The following is a 20,522-nucleotide window of genomic DNA, read 5'->3' on the forward strand; positions in this document are numbered from 1 at the left end:
ATGAGAACAGAGGGGAACCAGTACCTGCCCAATGTCATTGTGTCACGTGGACAACATTTTCCTTTTGAACTGAGAAACCGAAGCTCTGAGAGGTAGCCTGACCTGCTAAGACCCTCAGTGTGTTAGGGGCTAATATTTGGTCCAGAGCCCAGATCTCTGCACTTCCGGTCCGTTCCCCACCCCCAGTCCTCATAGGCATGTAGTCTCTTTGTCCAAAACAAACAAAGGAAAACAGAGCCAGAATAAAGTCAACAACTTTACTAGAAATCACATGTCTCACAGAAAAAGGGAATGTAGCACCAGGTCAGGCTGTATGAAAACATATATTTATATAAATTTGTCATGGTTGCTCTGTTGACCACTAGGGCAGGCTCCCCCGGGTATCAGGCGCAGCAGCTGCACTTGTCCGAGGCGCCTTTGCAGACACAGCCCTGGGCACACTTGGCACAGTCCACAGGGCAGCAGGAGCAGCAGCCTGGGGAAGAAAGGGGAGAGTGAAAGTCGGAGATAATATTACACCAAAACGCCTTTCCCAGGAGCAGACCTGCCACAGGCTCCTCCTCCAGGCCTAGAGGACTCTGACTTCAGGATAGAGAGCCGTCTTAAGAAATTTGCTCTGTGACTAAAGGAAAAGGCTGCCTGCCCCATGTGAGTACAGAATAGTCAGAGGGCCTTGAAGAGACAGTGACAGGGCCTCGGGACCAAGGGAAGGCCACCCCCAGAAGCATCCCAGGAAGTGAAAGAGTCTTCAGGGTCAGAGAGGAGGCAGACTAGTCACAGAGCTGGTCCCAGGAAGACCAGGTATGCTCTGGGCTGCACTGCAGCAAAGGACATGGTTCAGAGAAGCTACACATGGTCACCAAGTTCAATATGAAGAACTCAGGACACTGGAGGGTTCACAAAGTGGCATCAGAGAAAGGAGACCTGGGTTCTAGTCCCCGATCCATCCTCGACACTATTATGTGACTTCTATGGGCTCAGTTTACCAGTTTACCTTTCGAGAATGAGAGGTTGGTACTGAACAATCTTTATGGCTTGTATGGGTCTCAATCTGTTTCAGTGCTGGGGTGGGGGGCGGGCACAGGACATGTAGGGAAGTGTGGTCAGTGTCCTGCTCCTGCCTGCTGAGCTCTGGGTCCCTCCTCAGCCCAGACCCCAGGTTCCCAGAGAAGGGGCCACACTCACTCTTCTTGCAGGAGAGACATCTGCAGGCCTTGCAGGTGCAGGAGCCAGCACAGCTGCAGGAGCCACCTGCCAGGAAGGGAAAGGCCAGCGGTGAGCAGGGGGAGGAGGGCTCCATCAGCAGGCCCCCTCCCCATCCTCATGCGTCAGGACCAGCGCTGGAGCTCCCAGTCCACTCAGGCAGATAGAGCAGCCCCAGCTCCTCTCTTCCGGTCCCAGGAAAGTAGGTCCCCTCCTGATTTACTCCCCAGGGAAGGCCCCAGGCTCTAGACCCAGCCCAGGGTGATTGTGGGTGGGGGCCAGGTCTCTGTCCTGGAGCTCAAGAGGCACCATGTCCCCACCTCCCATCAAGGCCCGGCAGCTCCAAGGCCTCCTCGCAACACTGGGTCCCCGTTGAGCTGTCCCCTGACCAGGTGGGTGAGGACAAGGATGGGCTGGAACCTCAGTACATTCAACTCAATAAGAAGCAGGGATTTCCCCGGTGGTTAAGACTCCCTGCTGCCACTGCAGGGAGACGGGTTCCTTCCCTGGTCGGGGAACTAAGATCCAGCACACCGTGCAAGACGACAAACTAAAAAGAACAAAAAAGGGGGGTGGGTGGCAAAGGGAGATAAATGCTCTCATAATCCTGACTAGGAAAAACCACTGGTCCAAGGAGTCCCCTTGAGCACAAACTGCACATCCTCCCTTCTCTAGCTGCTGGGACTTTCCGTCCTACGCCTGGAAGCGCGCATCCTAGGGCTCAACGCTAAGGGACACTTACCAGTGGGGCAGGAGCAGTTCGGGTCCATTTTTGAGGAAAGGCGAGGGCCGAGGTCCAGAGCAAGTGGCAAAGCAGATCCACTGATCCAGTGGGAGGCGTGTTGGAGCCCAGGAGCCGAGCGCTATTATACCCACAGGAGACGGGCCGGGCGCAGAGGCTCTGCCCCCGCCTGCGCCCACGCCGCCCTCTGCGCCCGGGCCGGGCGGTGAGCACTACGCGCGGCCGAGCGCAAGATTCCCGGAACGCGGCTGGGCTACGTGCGCACCGAAACGCCTCCTTCCCCCTACTCGCCCCCAACGCGGAGGGACTTTGTCCCGAGCAACAAGTAGCGCTCCAGGCTTCCTGTCCGCCCCTTCCCAGCTTTCCACCATGTGGGCAGCCATCGGTGTTCCCGGCGTTTACAGGAACCCAGCCTCTGAGTTCTCGCAGCCTTCCCCGCCCCCGCAACTCCTGTCTTTGCTTTCACCCTTTCCCGGAGCCCAGGCGCAACCGGAGGCTCGTGCTCACATCCCAGGCTTGGCTGGAGCCCGTGTGTCGTGTGCAGAGACCCGTGATGGAAGTGAGCTTCACCATCAATCCCCTGAACCCCGCTTCCCTAACATGTCTTCCCGCAGCCCCCACCGTGGACTTGGAACAGAGTTTCTCTAGTTTCTCCTGTAACAGCCCAGCAGCGAACTCAGCCTTTTGTCTCCCAGCCTTCCTTACATTCTCCACTACTGAATAGATGAATGGGCATGTTTACCCAGCGAATCCACTCCCTAGCCAGTCCACCCGGCTCCAGGATGGAGGTTCCCTAGTCATACGATGCCCCCTAGGGAAAGCATCCTTGTAAGTGATAGGCAGACCTGGCATTCAATAATGAAGTAAGACAGTGGATATTTCCCTTTGAGTAGTCCTGATAATTACATACCAGGGAGTCTATGCCAAGCCTTCTTTCATCACTTTTCCTCTTTGAATTCTAACAGGTAAAGGGAAATACTACTTGGGAGCTTGTTTCCCAAAGGCACAAAGTACGTCCAGTACAAGGACGCTACTAACCCAAGGTCACAGTGCTGGGATATGGGGCCGCAAATGCTATTCCTATCTCTTCTTAAGGAAAAGAGTCAGTGAGGAAGCTTCCCTGTGGCCCAGAGGTATGCGTTCAGCACTTCTCTACTGCATCAGCTCAATCATGGGTGCTGAATTGGTACAAAAGGAATGCATATATGTCTTAGTGGCTACCATCAATGTCTAGAAGTAAATTGATCTTCATAGCGTTAATGAGTTTGCTTTTCATGTAAATAAATTTATATGTATATAAAATGTTAAGTAAAATCTTGGTGCAGGTGACAGCAGAAATGGAAGAATCCTTCAGTATTTTGTTAGGAGAACTCGGACTGTCTTGGTGATGGCTTGATATCCCTAGTGCCAGCCCCTTTTTGTTGGAAGAGTGGCATAACCCTCTTAGGGAAACTAGTCATCCACTCCCATATTTGATGAGAACAAGAGAGAACACTCAGCTAGCACACCAGCTCCAGCTTATTGGTCTGGGTGTAGAGAAATATATCCTGTGCTTGGACTGATAATAATAGCTGATATTACTATATTACTGACTGTGTGCCAGGTTTCATTCCAATTTCTTTGCAAATATTCAATTCTTTAATCCTAAGAGCCAGACTCTATTATTTTGCCTTTTAAAGCAGATGAGACTGAAGCACAGAGGTTATGTCATGTGAATATGACACAGGTGGGACCGGTACTCATGCAGGCTGATGGCAGCCCCCTTGCCCTCACCCCCTACTGGGTACCATGACATCTCACAACAGGGGGGGAGGACACGGAACACCTGGCATGAAAGGAGCCGTGGGAAAGCACTGAGCTGGCAGTCAGAACCCTCTGCATAGCTCTGTGACCTCTCTGGCCCTCAGTCTCCCATCTCTCGAGCCAGGAACATAACTGGACCATCTCTGGGCACCCTTGTGGCTCTGAATAGGGAGAGGCAGGATTCAGCCTCCAGGGACATTATAACCAGCAGTGTGTGGCCAGGAGGTGAGACAGCTGTAGCATAGGTTCAGTCTTCTGACTTCTGACTGTGTGTTCTTGGGCAGGTTGCTTAGCCTCTCTGGAAGATGGTACAATGACCCCAGCCTCTGCGCATTTATTCTGGCGCTGGTTCCTGTGCAGCTCAAATGACATGAAGGGTGGGAAAGTCTCCCGAGTCTGTCCTGACACTGGGTAGGGTCTTATCCTGTGGGTGTCATTGGAGGGCATCCCCACGCCCCTGGCACTCAGTCAGCAAGGTTCCAACCCATTCCCAGCCTCAGTCCTGGGGAATCCTCCCAAATCCATGAGCCATTTTCTAGGAGTTTGTTGGGACCTCAATGAATTCACCACATATCCACAAAATTTCATGGGTAAAGTGATTATAATGGCAACTTCTTAAAGCCATATCTAGGAATCACCACTATCCCATTTATGCCCCTGCCATTGAGATGTAATCTCCCTTATACACATGTGAAAATGGAGGCTCAGGTAGTATCAAATACATGCACAAGTCAGATAGTGGCTAGGTAGTTGTGAACTAGGATGCCTGACACCAAAACCCATCCCCTCTTCACACAGGAAATCTGTGGGCAAGTGTGGTTCTGACTTCTAGGCCAAGTGACTTGTTTTATGGTTGTATTTTTTTTTTTTGGGGGGGGGGGGGGGCGTTGTACAACAAATAGCAATACCCTGGAGTAGGAAGGGGAAACCTACTCCAGTATTCTTGCCTGGAAAATTTCATGAACCAAGGAGCCTGGGGGGAAAACAGTTCCTGGGCTCGCAAAGAGTCAGACACAACTGAGTCACCTGAGCACACATGCACGCACACAACTCACTTTAAGTGTCCTTTTACTATTAAAAGATTCCTGCATTAAAAAAAAATAATAGCAATACCCTCCACAAATGGCCAGGGGCAGTGAGCTTTGATATAAATAACAAGTCACTGGGCTCCTCACTCCAGCCTAATGAACACCACCTCGCCCTCCAAACTGGGGAATAGCTATCACCCTGTGGACATGAAGTCCTTCACCTGGACCCAGTTCTCAGGTACACGCCCTCTTCATGGGAAATAGTTGGGTGGTGACGCCTTCCACTTTCACAGTCACTTTGCTACTTTCATGTAGCCAAGGGCTGAATTTTGAGAGAGGGACAGATTTCAGCCTGCCCTAGGGAAGAACTCCCAAAGATTCTAAGCCAGCTCACCACAGGAAGCTGGCTAGGGATGGTGGCTGTCCCGTCAGTGACCCTGGGCAAGCCAAGTCTGATGTTCCCTGTGGGTATGTGGGGGCAAGAGCTACTTCAGGTGTGTGTGGTCCACACAGTGGGGCATTGGTGAAGTACTTCCAGGAAGGCTTATCCATGGCTTTGATGAACGTATGTGTAGAATTTAAAACTCTTAAATTTTCTTATTTGTTCTTCATAGATTGATGAAATTCTGTGTACTGAATCTAAAAATGGGTTGGTTTTTTTTACACTGTGATCTCTAAAATTTTTTTAGTACATATACCAAAGTTTAAATCTGTGAGCATTAGAAAATAAAAACTGGCCCTTCAGCAGTGTTTCAGAAGCAAGCCCTATGTAGAAGTAAAACAATTAGGGTTCAGATTTCACCCAGTCTGAGTACTTTCAAAACCTACAAACCTAATAATGCTGAGGCCTGAACTTTGGTAGGGGAAGCTCAGAGAGTGAAAATGAGAAACTGAGAAGTTTCCCTGTCATCGACACTTAAAATAATGAGGACAGTGAGGACCTGGATGTGCCCAATGCCTTTATATCACTTGGAGGATGTGTCCCCTTTTACCTGAGAAGCCGAAGCTCAGAGAGGTAACCTGACCTGTTTAAAGTACTCTGTGTCTTAGGGGCAACTGGTTAGGTGCAGAACCCAAGTCTGCATTTCCACACAAGACACACAAACAAAAACAGAAGCCAGAATGGAGTCAACAAGATTTATTACAATTCATTTATTTTATAGAAAAAATAATGTTGTATCGCATCACGGTAGTGAGAAAAAATTGTGAAATGCAAGTTTGTCATGGTTGCTCTGTGGACACCTGGGGCAGGCTCCCCCGGGTATCAGGTGCAGCGGCTGCACTTGTCCAAGGCCGCTTTGCAGACGCAGCCCTGGGCACACTTGGCACAGCCCACGGGGCAGCAGGAGCAGCAGCCTGGGGGGAGTGACAGTGAGAGATAACATTACATGAAACCACCCTTCCCAACAGCAGGCCTGGCACAAGCTGACCCCAGGCCCTGAGGACCCTGACCTTAGGAAAGTATGCTCTATCCTAAGAAATTCGTCTCTGACACTCTGAAAATTGCTCTGAGTTCAGGACAGGGCAGAGAGCCTAGAGACTGTGGTGGGACCTTTAGGGGCAGTGAAAGGACAGCTGCCACTCCTCAAAGGGCTTCCTAGGTGGCACTAGTGGTAAAGAACCCTTTGCCAATGCAGGAGACATAAGAGACGTGGGTTTCATCCCTGAGTTTGGAAGATCCCCTGGAGGAGGGCATGGCAACCCACTCCAGTATCCTTGACTGGAGAATCCCATGGACAGAGGAGCCTGGATGGCTTCAGTCTCACAAAGAGACACGACTGAAGCAAACAGACAGTGAAGTAAGCACGCACACACCCCTCAGAAACATACAGTGAAGTAAGGAAAGTGGTCAGGTTCAGAGAGGGGCAAACTGCTGCCACAGCTGTTCACCAGGGGTCAGGGAAGGACTGGGCGGCCCGTACAGCAAAGGACCGCACCCCCAGGGCAGAGACACCGCGCCTGGTCACCAAGTTCAAGAACCTAGTGTCCAGGACACTGGAAGTTTCACAAGGTGACATCAGAGACAAGAGACCTGGGATCTAGGTCTAGTTTCCATCCTTGACCCCATTCGCTGACCTCTCTCAAACTTATTTAGCCATTCTAGAATAAGAAACTGGAACAGAATCATCTCTCTGGCTCTTTCAGCTCATATTCGTTTCAGTGCTGGTGCAGAGGGAAGGGGGTGATGTAGGGAAGTCTGGTCAGTCCTGCTCCCTGCTGAGCTCTGGGTCCCTCCTGGGACTCAGCCCAGACCCCTGGTTCCCAGAGGAGGCCCCACACTTACTCTTCTTGCAGGAGGGGCATCTGCAGACCCTGCAGGAGCAGGAGCCAGCGCAGCTGCAGGAGCTGCCAGCCAGGAAGGAAAAGGCCAGCAGTGAGCAGGGGGGAGGAGGAGCCACTGCAGACATCAGCAGGGCCCTCCCCCTCCTCCTGGGTCAGGACCAGCCCTGGGAGAGCTCCCCTCCACTCAGCCAGATGGAGAAGCCCCAGCTCCTCTCTTCTGGTCCCAGGAAAGTAGATCCGCTTCCCAGGGAAGGCCCCAGGCTCCAGACCCAGCTCAGGTTGACCGGTGCAGGGGGCCAGGTCTATGTCCTGAACCCCAAGAGGCACCATGTCCCCTCCTGCCATCAATGCCTGGCAGCTCCAAGGTCTCCACCCAGCACTGGGTCCCAGTCGAGCTGTCCCCTGACCCCCTGGGTGAGGACAAGAGGGACAGTCTGGAGCCTCAGTACTCTCCATTCAAAAATAGAGTCTGGGAATTCCCTGTGAGTCCAGTCCTTAGGATTCCCCGGCTCTCACTGCCCAGGGCCCGTGTTCAATTCCTGGTGGAGGAACTAAGATCCCACAAATCGCATGACTGGGGTGGGGAGTGGGGGGGAAGGGGAAAAAAAGGCTCTCTCGATCCTGGCTAGGAAGAAAGCACTTCTGGGTGAACCCTGGGCGTCCACTTTAGCTCAAATTCAAAATACTCCATCATCTAACCCCACGGAACATCTGTCTAGTGCCTGGGAAGGGGGCACCCTAGGCCCAGAGTCAGGGGTCTATTACTAGTGGGGCAGGAGCAGTTGGGGTCCATTTGGAGCAAAAGCACGCGGCAAAGAAGAGGCACACGATCCGGTGAGAGGCGTGTCGAGTCGAGGAGCCCGCTCGCTGTTTGTAACCGGAGGAGATTGCCCGTGTGCAGAGGTCCCGCCCCGCCTACACCCGCCCGGAGGCTCCGCGCCCGCGCCGCCCACAGCGCCCGGGGCGGGGCGGTGAGCCCCGCGCGGGCCGAGCGCACGAGTCTCCCGGTGCCCTTGGGGCCGCTGCACACGGAGGGCCGCCTTTGGCCCCGGCCCGCGGGGAGGGACAGTTTGCCGGCAAGCACGCGGTGTCCTAGCCTCCCTGCCCGCCCCCCTCCCAGTTTTCCCGAGGGTGGTAGCCACCCTGCTCCCGGCTCTTTCCGGGAACGCAGCCTCTGTGTTTTCCGTCTTCCCCAGCCCCGCCCCCCGCGCTGTTATCTTGGGGTTCGCCACTTCCCGGAGCCAGTGCGCAACCCTAGTCTCGCGCTCACATCCCACGCAGGGTTGGAGCTGTGCGTCGTGTGCAGAGCCCCGTGGTGGATGTGACCTTCACCACCAAGCCCTCGACTCTCTCTTGCTCCACCATTCCCTGTCCTGGTCCCCGCAAAGGGCCCTAGGCAGCGTCTCTCTTAACACTTATCTCTTTTAACAGCCCCAGGACCAACTCACTCAGGCCTTTGCCTCGCATCCTTCCTTCTGTTCTCCACGACTGAAATGGATGGATGGGCACGTTTTTCCGGGTGCTCTTGCCCTAAACTTTTCAGGGGTTTTCCTGAACCTAGCCAGTCCACCCCATTCCAGGATGGAGGTTCCAGAAGCATAATGACCCCAAGGTAGGGAAGATCAGAGCCATGACCTCTTGGACTTCAGTCTCCCATCTTTTCTGTGGTTAGCACAGCTAGCCTGTCTCTAGCAAGCCTGCCAGCTCTGAATAATGAGAGGCAGGGCTCAGCATAATATGACCTCGTAATTATTCACCTTTGGCAAGGAGGCGAGACAGCTGTAGTATGGATTCAGACCTCTTGACTACAATCTGTGTGCCCTTGGGCAGGTTGCTTAAACTCTGAGTAATTGGCAGAATCCCTCCATCCCCTGCAAGTTCACTCTGTTATGGGTTCAATGTAGGTCATGTGATATGAAGGGTGGGCATTGAATTTGTGGTTGTCCAAATGGTGTGGCAGCATCATACCCAAGGGCGGCTGTTGCAGGGCATCCACACTCCCCCTGGCAATGGATTAGTACATTTCCAATCAAACTTTAACCTCTCACCTTTCCCCAAGAGCTTTTTGGGATTCAACAAGATTCTGTTCCAATAAAGTCACAGTGAACTGAAGGATCATAGTAGACACTGTTTATTAAGCCCTAGTGAGGAGCTAGGCCACTGTCACTTAATACCAGGTAGAGATACAACCTCCTTTTTATATAGGAAATGGAGACTTAGAGGATTTGAGACACTCATTCAGGATATGTGGCAGAAAGTGCCACTGCCTAAGTGATCCAGGACTGCCTGACACCAGCACCCATGCCCCCAGCATAGGCTGGCTCTAGAAACCCCCTCTTCACACAGGATACCTGTGGGTGAGTGTGGTCCTGACACCTGGGCCATGTGACTTTCTCTTTATCAAATAGCAAATCACTCCAAATGTTGTGGGGGTGGAGGGGGCAGGGACCAGCTATGGCCATTGTTTACAAGTCACTCAGCACCCCTCTCTCTCCAAATACACACAGCCACAACTTCGTAACTGCAGAAAGTGACACTGCCCTACACAGGCAGGCATGAAGTCCTTCATCAGGAACCAGCTTCCAGGTATATTCCCTCTTGTTGGGAAATGACTGGGCATTACCTCCTAATTCCTAGCCACTTTGCTGATTTCAAGTAGCCAAGGGCTGGATTTTGAAAGCAGAGTTCAGCCTGACCTAAAAGAACTTCCAGAAACTTAGAGCCAACTCACTGCAGGGAGCTCTCAAGGGTAGCAGGTTTCCGGTCCCTGGCACTGGATCAGATGAGATGGATGCTCCCTGTGGGGATGTGGGGAGGAGCTTCTCCAGGTATGGATGGTCCACATAGAGGGACGCCTCCAAAGTGTTTTCAGTGTTCAGCATACACCTTTGATGAACAAATGTGTAGTTTGTTTCTTTTTTAAACTGAACTATAGTTGATTTACAATACTGTGTTGGTATCGGGTGAACAAACGTGGTTTTTACTTGTTTAATTTTTCTTGTATTACTGTAACCCATGTATTTATTCAAATTTGTTGAATCAATAATTGGACTTAGTATTTTGTGTCCTTGTAAATTTTTATTAGTAATTCACTTAATTTTATTTTGCCAGTGTTTAGGTTTGTGAAGATAGAAAATAGAAACCACAGCCAGAAAATTCACACTAGCCTTTCAGTGCAGAGAGTTTGAGAGTCCCAGGTAGGGATTTAGGTAACTAGGGGTGTGAGTCCAACTTCTTTAGAGCCTATCAAGCCTAAAATCTATGAGGAACTGAAGTTACTCAGGGCAATCAGGATGGAAAATGTAGCCACCAACCCTTGACATGAGAATGGAGGGGACCCTGAATCTGCTCAGCACACTTAGTTTATTAGGGATTAATGTTTTGTTCTAGTAGCCATGTCTCTACAGTTCTCATCCAGTCTCCTACACCAGCCCTGGATGGCACAAAAGCCCTTATTCCCAATGCATAGAAAAGAAAGCTGAATCAGAATGGGGTCAACAACCTTTATTATCATTCACATATTTCCTAGGAAAGGGAATGTAGCAATCAAGTCAGAGTTGTATAAAATGCAGGTTGGCCGACGCTCCTCCATTGATATCCGGGAGCAGGCTCTCCCCGACATCAGGCGCAGCAGCTGCACTTGTCCGAGGCGCCTTTGCAGATGCAGCCCTGGGCACACTTGGCACAGCCCACGGGGCAGCAGGAGCAGCAGCCTGGGAAGAGATGGGGCAAAGCGGGTGTCGGCGATGCGTTTCCCAGGCAACTCCCCGCCCAACAGCAACCCTGCGGCAAAGCCCTCAGACCCAGAGGACCCTGAGTGCAGAAAAACATGCCCTAAGACAGCTTGGAAGACCTTTGGCATTTGAGTTCTACTAGGAAGTGGCTGCCTGGTTCCATCTAAGCCCAGGACAGGGCAGAAAGTTAGAAGCAGCAGTGACAGGTGGGTGCCCAGCGGCAAAAGAGGGCCAGGCCCCCAGAACCATGCACTCAGAACCCATTCTGGGTTCCCTCCCTCCCCCAAGCTGCAGCACACCCCACCCACCACCTCCCTGGGTTTCCAGAGGAGTCCCCACACTCACTCTTCTTGCAGGAGAGACATCTGCAGGCCTTGCAGGTGCAGGAGCCAGCGCAGCTGCAGGAGCCGCCTGCGGGGGAGGGAAAGGCCAGTGGTGAGCAGGGGGAGGAGGAGCCACTGCAGACATGGCAGTGCCCTCCCCATCCTCCTGGGTCAGGACCAGCCCTGGGAGCTCCCGTCCAGCACAGAACGGACAGAAGGCTCATTCTCCCACCCCCCACCGCAGCCCAGCCCCCTGCTCTGCCCGTCGGTGCAAAGGGCTATGTACTGTCTTGTATTTACCCCCAAGGATGAGCCCAGGCTCCGGTGCCCATTCAGGAAGCCTGGGTCTGATGGCCGGGACCTTCTGTCTGAGCCCGGAAGGGGCAATATCCCCTCCCCCACCCAGCCTAGGCAATACGGAGGCCTGGACAGAGCACTGGAGCCGACCCAGAGGCTTCGTGACACCTGGATGATGTGGGACCGGGCAGCCTTGAGCCTCAGATCTCTTGCCTCTGAAACGGAAGACTCTAGGAGGAAGGGAACGCTCTAATTGGAGATGAAGGCGCTAGTTTTGGTAGAAAGCACATGCTGGGTTAACTATAGAAGCTCACCCAAAATACTCCCTCTTCTAAACCCTGGGACACTTCTTGGTATTGGGGAGGGGACATTCGAAGTCCCAGAGCCAGGATCCCTTACCAGTGGAGCAGGAGCAGTTGGGGTCCATTCGGAGACGAGGTGAGGCCGTCCAAAGCAAGTGGCAAAGAGGAGGTACTCGGGCCGGTTGGAATCCAGGAACGCGCGGTTTAGTTTATACCCAGAGGAGGCGGCCCGGGCGCAGAGGCCCCGCCCCGGCCTTGCACTCCGCCCGCCCGGCTGGGTGGATCCACGCGGCCCGCTCCGCCGCGCTGCGCTGAGCGCACCTGGCAGCGCCCGCCCAGCGCAGGTTCAGTGAGCAAGACTTCGGTCCGTGCGCAGTGCCCGGAGCGCCCTCTTTGGCACGAGAACTCGCGGAGGGAAGGTGTGCCGGGTTGCTCTCGGTGTCCCAGCTTCTCTGCCCGCCCCTTCCCAATTTTCCCAAGGTAGGATGCCACCTTTGTTCCAAGAACCCAATCATCCGTCTTCGCCACCCCATCCCCACCGCCACCCCCCTCGCCGCCCGTTCCTTTGTACTCCAGTTCTCAAGTTCGTCCTTTCCGGAGCCCGTGTGCAACCCCAGCCTGTGCTCACGTCCCTGCTGAACGGGGGCGGCGGTGGAAAAACCCGAGCGTTTCCTCCCCCAGTGCTCAGAAGGCCTTTGGCCTTGTTTTTCTGTCTCAATTCAAGGCGGACACTGCGCCCGGGGGCGTCTCCTTTGAGTATAAACTTTGAGTGAAATGGCCTCTACTTCCATCCTTACTCCACTCTAGTTTGAAGGGATATATGGGCACATTTGTCTGGGTCCTTTGCGTATCTCTACAGCCTAGCCACCCCACCTCACTCCAGAAAAGATGTTCAGAATGTGGGATGCGTCCAGAGGAGGGATTATTTTTTAGGTGATATTTAGACCTAGCCTTACATATCATATCATTTTGTAATTGTTTCTCTTTCAGTGTTCCTATTTGACAGCATTTTGTGTGTCACATCTGGTTAATCTTTTTCTTTTTTTTTTTTTTTAATCTTTCATCCCTCACAATGAATCTAAAAGAGGGACACTATTATTTATGAGCCCATTTTGCTGATGGGAAGGGAAGTCACACGGATGTTAAGTAACTTGTTCACAGAGCTAGGAATTAGTGCCACTGGATCTGAGTCCAGTCAGCTTCCCAAGGGAAGGAGAAGGTCAAGGATCAAGTTTTCCTTTGATGTGTCTTCAACATCAGTGCACTGCTTGAGATCTTTTAAAGAGACATAGGCCTCAAGCTTGTCAACTCTCCAGGCTTGTGTTGTGATTTTTGTCTTCAGGGACCTAGACTGTCTTTTCCTCCTCCAAGATACCACACTGGTCCAGTACATTGATGGTATGCCGATTGGAGCTAGTTGCAAAACATAGCAAGTACTCTAGGCTTATGGGTAAGACTGCAATGGGGCTAAGAAAGCCTATGTCAACAGAGGAGATCCGTTAGGGCATCTCTTAGTACTACCCTGCCTTGAGATTAAAGTCAGTGGGAAACCACTATAACAACCCAATCAAGACCAGACTGATAAAGGCCCAGACCCTTCAAAAATGAAGGTTTAGGGTCAGCCCACCAGATCAAGAACCATGACCAGATGAGGTACAAGCAGGGGGCAAAGTGAACACAGAGTAGGCCGAAGAAGGTATTTATAAATGTCAGCTGTGACCATATGACTGGTTCCAGAAACAGAAATGACACCTGTAACTATTATGAGTACTTCTTCATTATTTTCTTACAAATATGTAATATATATAAATATGTAAATAATATATTTGTTGTTGTTTAGTCACTAAGTTGTGTCCATGACCCCATGGACTATCACCCACCAGGCTCCTCTGGCCATGGGAATTTCCAAGGCAAGAATACTGGAGTGGGTTGGCATTTCCTTCTCTGGGGGATCTTTCCTATCCAGGGATCAAACCTGCATCTTCTGCATTGGCAGGCAGATTCTCTACCCCTGAGCAACCAGGGAAGTGCATGTAATATATATATATAGGTAAATATATATATATGGCAAATATATTTATTTGCTTTATTTGCTTCCCTCTTTTATTCCCTTCTCATGTAACATAGAATGTATTGACTGTATATTGTAGTATTTATGTATTGTTAATATCACAGTGTTTAAGTTACATGATAGCAAGTACATGAGTGACCATCACCCAAGGACTTTGCATCCTCCTTTGAGGACAGTGTTATACATTTTCAGTTGTAGGTCAGGTAGTTGTGTTGTGTTAGACAGAAGTATGATCTTGTTATTGTCTTTGCTGGGAGATTAAGTATGGTTTAAGAAGTTGTATGGGTGACAAGTGATGGTCTGTAATGGTTAGTTTTACATGCCAACATGTCTAGGCTATCATACCCAGTCCTTGATCACACATGCTAGCCTGATGTTGCTGTGAAGGTGTTTTTTTTTTTTTTTTACATGATTAACATTTAAAGCAGTATACTTTGAGAAAAGCAGATTACCCTTCATAATGTGGAAGGCCTCATCCAGTCAGTGGAGGCCTTAGAGAAAAAATGAGGTCTCTTGAAAAGGAGAGAATTGGGCCTCCAGATGGCCTTTAAACTCAGGGTTGCAACCAACATCAACTCCTACTGGAATTTCCAGGCTGCTGGCTGGTCCTGCAAATTTCAGTCGTGCCAGTTTCCACAGTTACATAAGACAATTTCTTAAATCTGGCGCTCTCTCTCTCTCTATCTACATCCTACTGGTTCTGTTTCTTTGGAGATGCTGATACAAATATATTTTAAAACATATAAAGCATTTAAATGTTAAGTAAAATACTGGTGCAAGTGTGGTAGCAGAAATCGCAGCAATTGTCTGTATGCACCATAACGGCACAGACTGCTGTGCTCGGGGTTATAAACCCCAGTGCTGATCACAATTTTGTGAGAATCAGTGACTCTTTTGGGACCACAGGTCACATGCTCAAGTGACTGATGAAGACAACACAGGACATACACCTAGGCACACCAGCACTGCTTCTGTGTCTAGAGGGTACTTGAATAGCCGCTATGTTATGAATAATAATGATAATAATAAATAGCTGACATTATAGACCACTCACCATATGCTGAGTACCATACTAAGTTTTTTACATGTATTAGTTCTTTACTCTCCTGAGCCATATGCTTTTGTTTAAAAAATATTTATTTATTTGGCTGCACCAGGTCGTAGTTGTCGCATGTGGGATTCAGTTCCCTCACCAGGGATCGAACCTGGGCCCCCTGCATTGAGAGCGCAGTCTTAGCCACTGGACCACCAGGGAAGTCCCTGAGCTGTAGGCTTTTATTTTGCCCCTCAAACAGTGGTCGAGACTGAGCCAGAGAGAGGTTACGTCCTATGACTGTAAGGGACGCGGGTAGGATTGGTACTCTTGCAAGCGGACTGCACATTCTGCCCCCACCCAGGCTCCTACACCCCAACTTTACATGACCAGCAAGGATGCTGAAAGCTGGCACAGGGGCAGCAGTGGGAAGCGCGCTGAGCAGGCAGCTCTGTGACCTCTCTGGAATTCAGTTTCCCACGTGTCAAGTCAGGAGCACATTCGGACCTTTTTGAAAGGTCCTTCTACCTCTGAACAGTGAGAGGCAGGGTTTAGCATTCAGTGACATCATGATCTACCAGCTGTGGCCAGGTGGTGAGATCAGCTGTAGTATAGTTTCAGGCCTCTGACCTCTAAGCTGTGTGTCCTTGGGCAGGTTGCTTAACCTCTCTGAAACTGGCACAGTCACTCCAGCCCCTGTACATTCACTCTCTCACTGGTTCCTGTGCAGATCAGATGACGTGGTTGGGAATGTGTCCAAATGCTGTGGCAGCATCTTGTCCTGGGGGTGCTCACTGAAGGTCTTCCATACTCCCTTTAGCACCAGATCAGCAAATTTCCAATCCCACCCTTAACCTCCAGCCCAGAGTATTGCTTCTAAACCAATGAAGCTTTCCCCAAGAGCTTGTTGGGAGCTGAAAGGATTCTGTCTCTGCGAATGTCAATGTGGATATAGTGATCAGAGTGGCCATTGTCTGTTAAGCCAGGACACTATCATTTAATCCCCACGTAGAGATATAATCTCCTTTTCACAAATGGGAAAATGGGGGCTTCCCTGGTGGCTCAGTGGTAAAGAATCCGCCTACCAGTGCAGGAGCCACAGGTTTGATCCCTGATCCAGGAAGATTCCACAGGCCATGGAGCAGCTAAGCCCATGTGCCACAACTTTCAAGCCTGTGCTTCACAAGAGAAGCTACTGCAATGAGAAGCCCGTGCACAACTAGAGAGTGGCCCCTGCTCACCACAACTAGAGAAAAACCAATGCAGCATCAAAGACCCAGCACAGTCAAATATATATATATATATTAATGGGAGAATGGAGACTCAGAGATGTTGAGTAACTTGCTCAGGGCTTACCACTGTGGCAAAATAGGCTGTGAACTGCAACACCCATACCCTCAGCATAGGCTGACTCCTGGGATCCCCTCTTTACCTAGGGCACCTGTGGGCAAGTGTGGTCTTGACTTCAGGGCCACATGACTTGCCTTTCCCTTTTATTTGACATCAAATAGCAATTCTCTCCACAAGCAGCCAGGGGGGACTAACCGTTGGCATTAATTACAAGTCACGGGGCACCTCAGTCCTGCCTAACAAACACCACCACACCCTCCAAACTGCCATCACCTAGCTTTGGCAGACATGAAATATTCTCATCTGGATCCAATTCTCAGGCATCCGCCCTCTTCATGGGAAATGGCTGGGTAATTCCCTCCAATTCCCTGGTTACTTTGCTGTTTGCAGGTAACCAAGACTTTGGAGGGACCAATTTCAGCCTGAGCAACGGAACAGCTTCCAAAGGCTGAGCAGGGAGCTCTCAGGGCAGTGGGTCTATTGTGAGTGGCACTGGGCAAGTCAATTGCCTGTTCCCTGTGTGGCTGCCAGGGGTGGGAGGGCAGTGCTATGCGAGGTGTGTGGGGTCCACACCCGGGGGCTATTTTATGAACTGTTTCAGGTTGTCTTGGACACTTGATGAATGTCTGTGCAGCATTCCTTTTTGTTTTTTTTGACTGCACTTGGTCTGAGTTGCAGCATGCAAGACCTTTAGTTATGGCATGTGGCATCTAGGTACACCACCAGAGATCAAACCCAAGCCCCCTGCATTGGGGTTGCAAAGTCTTAGCCACTGGACCAGGGAAGTCCTCCTGAGCAGTATTTTAAAATCTGATTTTGTTTGTTCTTCATATAGTGATTGAAATGATGTGTGTTGAATCTAAAAATATGGGCTTTGTGTTGTTCCTTTATGGCATTTTTATAGTAATTATTATTATTTTTTACCAATGTGTGATGGATGGGAAGTAAAATATGTTCCTTCACCACAGGGATTTATTTTAGAAGCCCCATTCATATTCAAGCAGGAGGGGTTTTAGTCATTTTCAAGCCTAAAACCCAAGAGGAACAGAAATTGAACAGGGAAACCATACAGAATGAAAATTCTAGATTGAGAAGCTTCCATGCCTCCAACCCTTGACTTGAAAACAGAGGGGACCCCACGTGTGCCCATTGTCCTTGTGGCACCTGCCCTAAGGCACTTCCATTTTACAGAAGGTGAAGTTCAGTGCCGAAATGTGGCGTGAACAAGGCACTAGGTTTGTCAGGGGTTAACATTTCCATCCAGAAACCAAGTCTCTACTTCTAGCCCAATCCCTCACTGAAGCCCTGGTCAAGTCAAAGAAAACAGTCAGAATAAAGCCAACCACTTTTATTATCATTTTGTATTTTAGAGGACAAAAAAAAAAAAAAAAAGAGGGATGTAACAAACGGGTCAGGTTGTATTTTTTTTTAAAAAAAGATGCAGGTTTGTACACGTTGTTCTATTTACACCAGGGAGCAGGCTCTCCCCGCCTTCAGGCGCAGCAGCTGCACTTGTCGGAGGCGCCTTTGCAGATGCAGCCCTGGGCACACTTGGCACAGCCCACGGGGCAGCAGGAGCAGCAGCCTGGGGGAGGGAGAAGGGCGGCAGTGATGAGCGCTCAGGACAGCCGGTTAAGAAGCCTTCCCGCCCTCCCGGGTGGAGGCGCCACCTTCCCTGGGGAAGGGGCACCCACTCCGCTATTTAAATTCCCCTCCAGTGGTGTAGGGGTTTCCCTGGTGGCTCAGACGGTAAAGAATCCTCCTGCGAGGGCGGGGGGTGTGGTGCTGGGCGCGGGGAGTGGGGCCCGTGAGGGGCAGGCATAGAGAAAATCCCACTTACTCTTCTTGCAGGAGGTGCACTTGCAGTCTTTGCATTTACAGGAGCCGGCACACGTGCAGGATTCACCTGCCAGGAGAGAGGCAAGAACGGCCCCTGGAGAACCGAACGCGGGCATTCGGGCTCGCAGCCCGAGTTTGACTCCCAATTCCACAACCAGTTCGTGGGAACCTGGGCGAGCCACGAACTCGAATCGCCTTATCGGTCAAACGGGGTCTCCTAGTTGAACTCAGAGAAGAGGGTACACCGAAACCCTTTCGAAAGGGGCAAACAGTGCCCTGAAAGTGAGTGATGAGGAGTCAAGAGATTCTCCTCTAGCTCTGCGATGGACACCCAGCCCCAGACCAGAGGTTCTTACCTGCGGTGCAGGAGCAGTTGGGGTCCATGGCGAGCTGAAGCGGAGGCTGGGGTCCGGAGACGGCAGAGCAAAGGATGGCGAGGATGTCGAAGGGGCGTGCTGGAGCGGAGCCGGCGGTGGGCTGCCTTTATAGCGGAAAGGAGCTGGGGCGAGTGCAAAAACCCTCCGGGGCCGGGCGCTGCCTGCACCCGCCCCGCGCTGAGTCACTGGCGGGCCGCGCGGCTCCCCGGGCTGTGCACACGGGCCACCAGGCATCAGTTCCCAGAAGCCGCCTTACGTGCTCCAGGGCGATGGAGAAGCGGGCCGGGCGCAGAGCGGCGAACACCGCGTGCCGGGCGGCCCGGGCCGTGGGCCGAGCCCCCGGCCCCTGCCCTCGGCGTGTGCAGAGTTTCCGCCACCGCCTTCCCTTCCCCCAGCTCTCCCGCCCCTCCCCTCCCCCTGCCCCCTGCTCTGTACCCTGTGTTTGCCCGGGCCTGAATCGTTTAGAGAGTTGATCCTGAGGATCCTGTTCACTTCAGTTCAGTCGCTCAGTCGTGTCCTACCTTTGCGACCTCATGGACTGCAGCATTCCAGGCCTCCCTGTCCATCACCAACTCCATCACCAACACTCAAACTCGTGTCCATTGAGTCGGTGATGCCATCCAGCTCGGATGGAAAAATCGGTTGGAACCCAGGACAGATTACAGAAAACTTTTTGTACCTGTCAAGGCTTTAAAATAGCACCAGCTCAGGGCTGGTGCACTGGAAAGACCCAGAGGGATGGGATGGGAGGGGGGTGGGAGGGGGGATCGGGATGGGGAACACATGTAAATCCATGGCTGATTCATGTCCATGTATGGCAAAAACCACCACAATATGGTAAAGTAATTAGCCTCCAACTAATAAAAATAAATGAAAAAAAAAAAAAAGACAACTCAAAAATAAAATAAAATAAAATTGTGTACCCTCGTACTGAATCTGTGGGGTGATTATTAATGTTGTACTGTAGATGCCATGGGGGAGTCAGTAAGTCTGTTATGCAGGAGCTCTCATTTAATCCTCCAGTCAACCCTGTGAGGTAAGGACTATTCCTCATTCGCATTTTAGAGTATGAAGGCCCAGAGAGGTTAAGTAACTTTCCCGAGGTCACAGAGCTAGTGAGTGGCAGAGCCTGGTGATTCAAATCAGTGGGCCCCACAGATGCTGAAGTCCCTCTAAGGGTAGACATCACCACCAGGTCTGACCAAGGGCCAATAAATCACAAGCTTTGTGCTCCGGGAACTCAGAGTCACGGGGCAGCCTCACCGGGGCACGGGGAAAGTAATACCAGGGTCGCGGCTAGGATGGAGGCAGGGGGAACTGAGTTGGGAGACCCAGCCCAACCTGGGTGGAGATGGGCAAGCACCTTGGGCTTGAGGGTGAGAAAGTCTTCTCCAGGCAGGGGAGGAGAAAGGAATTGTGTGCCAGCGCCTGGAAGAAGCAACTGGATGGAAAGTTGGCACCGCCTTGGGACATTGGGAAGGGAAAACTCCACAAGAAAGTTCTTCCCCAGTGGATGCGGAGGGGAAGTGGGGAGGTGGTGTCCAAATTCCTCTCTGCGGAGACACATCCTGCTCCCTTGCTGGCACATGTCTGAATACTAAGCAACGGATCTTAGATCATCCTGCCCCAGAGCGAGTCATCGGAGGACTGGGTTACTGGAAAGTTCCTAGGGGCTTAAAGGATGCTATTTGCTGCAGTGGGGAGTTCAGTGAGGTGGTGGGCAGAGGACAGGCTGTCCTTGGAGCATTTACTGTAAAGTCCTGTGGAAATATCTTCACAGCTCAGCTCAAACATCACTTCCTGCTGGGAGCCCATCCTGACCCTAAGCACCTAGGTCAGCTAGGTGCCCGTGGAACATGCTGGTAAACAGCCTGTTCTTTTCCTTCCTGGCGCTTTCCATGTCTGCAATGTGTTGGAACATGTGTGATTTTGAGATCTGTGTCTGGGTCCCTCCACCCTTGCCTCCGCTGAAAACATCAAGAGAACTCACTGCCCCTGATATGTGTCTACGGCAGTCAGCCCAGGGCCAAGTTTACGGTAGGCCCTTAATAAATATTTGTCAAATCAATTAATGAGGGTAAATCCATCCATGTGTCCTCCCTTCCCAGCCTCTCTTCCCCCCAGCATTAGGGCTGAT

The 20,522-nt window shown here is 51.4% G+C and overlaps 3 protein-coding genes and 1 long non-coding RNA gene across 4 annotated transcripts; all 4 read right to left on the reverse strand.

Moving 5' to 3' along the window:
- Positions 1-243: 243 nt before the first annotated feature.
- LOC136158677 (metallothionein-1E-like) lies at positions 244-2,188 on the reverse strand. The gene is made up of 3 exons (XM_065920497.1): positions 1,946-2,188; positions 1,186-1,251; positions 244-475 (listed from the first exon to the last, which is right to left on the reverse strand). Exons 1-3 carry the CDS (start codon positions 1,971-1,973, stop codon positions 384-386), a joined length of 186 nt encoding a protein of 61 aa, XP_065776569.1. The 5' UTR covers positions 1,974-2,188; the 3' UTR covers positions 244-383.
- A 3,717-nt stretch (positions 2,189-5,905) lies between these two features.
- On the reverse strand, positions 5,906-7,936 carry LOC136158678 (uncharacterized). Its single transcript, XR_010661366.1, has 3 exons — positions 7,825-7,936; positions 7,061-7,122; positions 5,906-6,132 (listed from the first exon to the last, which is right to left on the reverse strand). It is a non-coding gene; the product is annotated as an uncharacterized lncRNA (long non-coding RNA).
- Positions 7,937-10,548: 2,612 nt separating this feature from the next.
- On the reverse strand, positions 10,549-11,950 carry LOC136158679 (metallothionein-1E). Its single transcript, XM_065920498.1, has 3 exons — positions 11,813-11,950; positions 11,139-11,204; positions 10,549-10,772 (listed from the first exon to the last, which is right to left on the reverse strand). The coding sequence occupies exons 1-3, from the start codon at positions 11,838-11,840 to the stop codon at positions 10,681-10,683; spliced, it is 186 nt and encodes a 61-aa protein (XP_065776570.1). The 5' UTR covers positions 11,841-11,950; the 3' UTR covers positions 10,549-10,680.
- A 5,552-nt stretch (positions 11,951-17,502) lies between these two features.
- Positions 17,503-18,552, reverse strand: LOC136158680 (metallothionein-2). The gene is made up of 3 exons (XM_065920499.1): positions 18,365-18,552; positions 18,010-18,075; positions 17,503-17,754 (listed from the first exon to the last, which is right to left on the reverse strand). Exons 1-3 carry the CDS (start codon positions 18,390-18,392, stop codon positions 17,663-17,665), a joined length of 186 nt encoding a protein of 61 aa, XP_065776571.1. The 5' UTR covers positions 18,393-18,552; the 3' UTR covers positions 17,503-17,662.
- Between the last annotated feature and the right edge of the window lie 1,970 nt (positions 18,553-20,522).

This window comes from Muntiacus reevesi, chromosome 2, assembly GCF_963930625.1.
Source record: "Muntiacus reevesi chromosome 2, mMunRee1.1, whole genome shotgun sequence".
Classification (NCBI taxonomy): Eukaryota; Metazoa; Chordata; class Mammalia; order Artiodactyla; family Cervidae; genus Muntiacus; species Muntiacus reevesi.